The sequence below is a fragment of the Oncorhynchus nerka genome, unplaced genomic scaffold (genome assembly GCF_034236695.1).
Source record: "Oncorhynchus nerka isolate Pitt River unplaced genomic scaffold, Oner_Uvic_2.0 unplaced_scaffold_2958, whole genome shotgun sequence".
Lineage (NCBI taxonomy): Eukaryota > Metazoa > Chordata > Actinopteri > Salmoniformes > Salmonidae > Oncorhynchus > Oncorhynchus nerka.
The window spans coordinates 1-5,000 of record NW_027038342.1 but is presented as its reverse complement, the minus strand read 5'-3'; the positions used below and the strand labels follow the sequence as shown (position 1 = coordinate 5,000).

At 39.0% G+C, this 5,000-nt stretch overlaps 1 protein-coding gene across 1 annotated transcript in view; it reads left to right on the top strand.

Moving 5' to 3' along the window:
* Nucleotides 1–4,882, top strand: part of LOC135566919 (adhesion G protein-coupled receptor L3-like) — a gene marked incomplete at its 5' end in the record, with an annotated part of 24,348 nt that extends 19,466 nt beyond the window's left edge. Inside the window, 2 exons of the mRNA XM_065014480.1 lie at nt 545–667; nt 4,785–4,882. Of these exons, the coding sequence (XP_064870552.1) occupies nt 545–667; nt 4,785–4,882 (221 nt within the window). The remainder of the gene's footprint in view (nt 1–544; nt 668–4,784) is intronic.
* Between the last annotated feature and the right edge of the window lie 118 nt (nt 4,883–5,000).

Here is a 5,000-nt window from a genome sequence, read left to right as displayed (position 1 = left end):
ACCACCAATGTCCCTCATCCACCACCGATGTCCCTCATCCACCACCAATGTCCCTCATCCACCACCGATGTCCCTCATCCACCACCAATGTCCCTCATCCACCACCGATGTCCCTCATCCACCACCGATGTCCCTCATCCACCACCGATGTCCCTCATCCACCACAAATGTCCCTCATCCACCACCGATGTCCCTCATCCACCACAAATGTCCCTCATCCACCACCGATGTCCCTCATCCTCATCCACCACCAAAGTCCCCCTTCCACAACCAATGTCCCTCATCCTCATCCACCAACAATGTTCCTCATCCTCATCCACCACCAATGTCCCTTATCCACCACCAATGTTCCTCATCCACCACCAATGTCCCTCATCCACCACCAATCTGTAGCATCTGCCTGGATGATTCCTCGGCAGCCATTTTGCCTTATCATAGTGACACGACTTGTTTTGAAATGTCCAAGAAGTGGCGATAACTGGGAATCCCGTGATAACTGGGATCTCTGTGTTTTCCCGAGCTGATCTCTGTGTCTTCCGGACAGAGTTGGAGGTGGCGAGGCTGAGTACGGAGGGGAATCTGGCGGACCTGACCTTCCCCCAGTCCGAACTACATGGGAACTCCATCCAGCTGTCTGCCAGCACGCTCAAACAGCACGGGAGGAATGGTAACAACACCGACCTGTATCTCCTTTCATGGACAACCCTCTCTGTGGTTATGTCTCTCTCTCTCTCTCTCTCTCTGTGTTTATGTCTCTCTCTCTCTCTCTCTGTGTCTCTCTGTCTCTCTCTATGTGTATGTCTCTCTCTGTCTCTCTCTCTCTCTCTGTGTTTATGTCTCTCTCTCTCTCTGTGTCTCTCTCTCTCTCTGTGTCTCTCTCTCTCTCTGTGTCTCTCTCTCTCTCTCTGTGTTTATGTCTCTCTCTCTCTCTCTGTGTCTCTCTGTCTCTCTCTATGTTTATGTCTCTCTCTGTCTCTCTCTCTCTGTGTCTCTCTCTCTCTCTCTGTGTTTATGTCTCTCTCTCTCTCTCTCTCTTTGTGTCTCTCTCTCTCTCTCTCTCTCTCTCTCTCTCTGTGGTTATGTCTCTCTCTCTCTCTCTCTCTCTCTGTGGTTATGTCTCTCTCTGTGGTTATGTCTCTCTCTCTGTCTCTCTCTCTGTCTCTCTCTCTCTCTCTCTCTCTCTCTCTCTCTGTGTGGTTATGTCTCTCTCTCTGTCTCTCTCTCTCTCTGTGTTTATGTCTCTCTCTCTCTCTCTGTGTTTATGTCTCTCTGTCTCTCTCTCTCTCTGTGGTTATGTCTCTCTCTCTCTCTCTCTCTCTGTGGTTATGTCTCTCTCTCTGTGGTTATGTCTCTCTCTCTGTCTCTCTCTCTGTCTCTCTCTCTCTCTCTCTCTCTGTGTTTATGTCTCTCTCTCTGTCTCTCTCTCTGTCTCTCTCTCTGTCTCTCTCTCTGTCTCTCTCTCTGTCTCTCTCTCTCTGTGTTTATGTCTCTCTCTCTCTCTCTCTGTCTCTCTCTCTGTCTCTCTCTCTGTCTCTCTCTCTCTGTGTGTTTATGTCTCTCTGTGTTTCTGTGTGTTTATGTCTCTCTCTGTGTCTCTGTGTGTTTATGTCTCTCTCTGTGTCTCTGTGTTCATGTCTCTCTGTGTCTCTCTCTATCTATGTGTTTCTCTCTCTCTCTCTCTCTCTCTCTCTCTCTCTCTCTTCTCTCTCTCTCTCTCTCTTCTTTCCTCTCTCCATTTCTGGACTTTCCCACTAAGATGTTCAGAGAAACATTTTAAAAAGTCTACTAGTGGTGTGTTTCTCTGATCCTGTCATCTCTCCATATTCCTCAGGTGAATACAGGATGATACAAATAGAATACACGACCGTTCAACAGTTTGGTGTTACTTAGCAATGTCCTTGTTTTGGAAAGAAAATCACTTTTTTTTGTCCATTAAATTAACATCAAATTGATCAGAAATACAGTGTAGACATTGATAATGTTGTAAATGACTATTGTAGCTGGAAACGGCAGATTATTTAATGGGATATCTACATTATTTCATACTGTAGGCGTACAGAGGCCCATTATCAGCAACCATCACTCCTGTGTTCCAATGGCACGTTGTGTTAGCTAATCCACGTTTATCATTTTAAAAGGCTGATTGATCATTAGAAAAACCCTTTTGCAATTATGTTAGCACAGCTGAAAACTGTTGTTCTGATTAAAGAAGCAATAAAACTGTCCTTCTTTAGACTAGTTGAGTATCTGGAGCATCAGCATTTGTGGGTTCGATTACAGGCTCAAAATGGCCAGAAACAAATAACTTTCTTCTGAAACTCGTCAGTCTATTCTTGTTCTGAGTAATGAAGTGAAGAGGCGACTCAGGGATGCTGGCCTTCTAGACTGGCGTTTTGTTGGTACTATTTAATGAAGCTGCCAGTTGACAGGAGTGATGGTTGCTGATAATGGGCCTGACCTTCGCCTATGCCTCTGTACGCCTATATAGATATCCCATAAAAAAAAATATACAATCTCCAGCTACAATAGTCATTTACAACATTATCAATGTCTGCACTGTATTTATGATCAATTTGATGTTATTTTAATGGACAACGACTTTTATTTTCTTTAAAAATCAAGGAAATGTCTAAGTGACACCAAACTGTTGACCAGTGTTTTATTGTCACATCAGTGAAGTGTGTTGTTTCCAGGATAATATAACAGTGTTTACAGTTGGTCTCAGAGGTTTAATGTGTGTTTATAAGTTATTATATTATTTTATCCTTTATTCTACTTTACTCTACTCTTCTTTACTCTATTCTACACTATTCTACACTATTCTACTGTACTTTACACTATTCTACTCTATTCTACTCTTCTTTACACTATTCTACACTATTCTACTGTAATTTACACTACTCTACTCTATTCTACTCTACTTAACACTATTATACACTATTCTACTGTACTTTACACTATTCTACTCTATTCTACTCTACTTTACACTATTCTAATCTACTTTACACTATTCTACTCTATTCTAATCTACTTTACACTATTCTACACTATTCTACTCTACTTTACACTATTCTACTCTATTCTACTCTACTCTACACTATTCTACTCTACTCTACTCTATTCTACACTATTCTACTCTATTCTACTCTTCTTTACACTATTCTACACTATTCTACTGTACTTTACACTATTCTACTCTATTCTACTCTATTCTACTCTATTCTAATCTACTTTACTCTATTCTACTCTATTCTAATCTACTTTACACTATTCTACACTATTCTACTCTACTTTACACTATTCTACTCTACTCTGCTCTATTCTACTCTATTCTACTCTTCTTTACACTATTCTACTCTATTCTAATCTGCTCTATTCTACTCTATTCTACTCTATTCCAATCTACTCTATTCTAGTCTATTATAATCTACTCTACTTTGTTCTACTCTACTATATTCTACTATATTATACTCTATTCTACTCTACACTACTATATTTTACTATATTCTTCTCTATGCTGCACTATTCTAATCTATTCTACTCTATTCTTCTCTACTCTATTCTACTCTACTATATTATACGCTATTATATTCTACTCTACTCTATTCTACTCTATTCTACTCTACTATAATCTACTCTATTCTACTCTTCTCTACTCATTTCTGTTCTACTCTATTCTACTCTACTGTATTCTACTCTACTCTATTCTACTCTACTCTTTTCTACTCTATTCTACTCTACTGTATTCTACTCTACTCTATTCTACTCTACTCTTTTCTACTCTATTCTACTCTATTGTACTCTATTCTACACAACTATATTCTACTGTACTATTTTATACTCTATTCTACTCTATTCTACTCTACTCTATTCTACTCTATTCTACTGTACTCTATTATTCTCTATTCTACTCTACTCTATTCTACTCGATTCTCCTCTACTCCACTCTTCTCTATTCTACACTATTCTACTATATTCTGCTCTACTCTACTATATTCTACTCTAGTCTATTCTACTCTATTCTACTCTATTCTACTCTACTGTATTCTACTCTACTCTATTCTACTCTACTCTTTTCTACTCTATTCTACTCTATTGTACTCTATTCTACACAACTATATTCTACTGTACTATTTTATACTCTATTCTATTCTACTCTACTCTATTCTTCTCTACTCTATTCTACTCTACTATATTCTACTCTATTATATTCTACTCTACTCTATTCTACTCTATTCTACTATTCTACTCTACTATATTCTACTCTATTCTACTCTTCTCTACTCTATTCTGTTCTACTCTATTCTACTCTACTGTATTCTACTCTACTTTATTCTACTCTAATATATTATGCTCTATTCTAGTCTACTCTATTCTAAACTATTCTACACTATTCTACTCTACTCTATTCTACTCTACACTACTCTATTCTACTCTAGTCTATTCTACTCTATTCTACTCTACTCTACACTATTCTTCTCTATTCTAGTCTACTCTATTCTAAACTATTCTACTCTATTCTACTCTATTCTACTATTTTCTACTCTACTGAGATACATATATTGACTCTTACAATTGAAACATTAAACTCATCCTCATATTTCTCCCTGTATATTCTCCTCGGGTGAATTTCATATCATGTAATACAATAGTTATTCGGTTAAAGACACTGATCACAGTCCTACTTCAGAGAGACTTTTGAATTCATTTCTGACATTATTGTCTGACATTAAGAACGCATCTGACCAGCCAGTGACATTGCAGTGTGTTGTCTCCCCCACCAGGTGAGATCCGCATGGTGTTCGTCCTCTACAGGAACCTGGGCTCCTACCTGTCTACAGATAATGCCAGTGTTGGTCTGGGCAACGAGGCTCTATCCTAACTACTCTGTCATAGTCAACTCTCCTGTTATTACTGCTTCATCAACAAGGAGAGCAACAACAAGGTTCATCTGTCTGAACCGGTGGTCTTCACTGTCAAACACCTGCAGGTATATATAC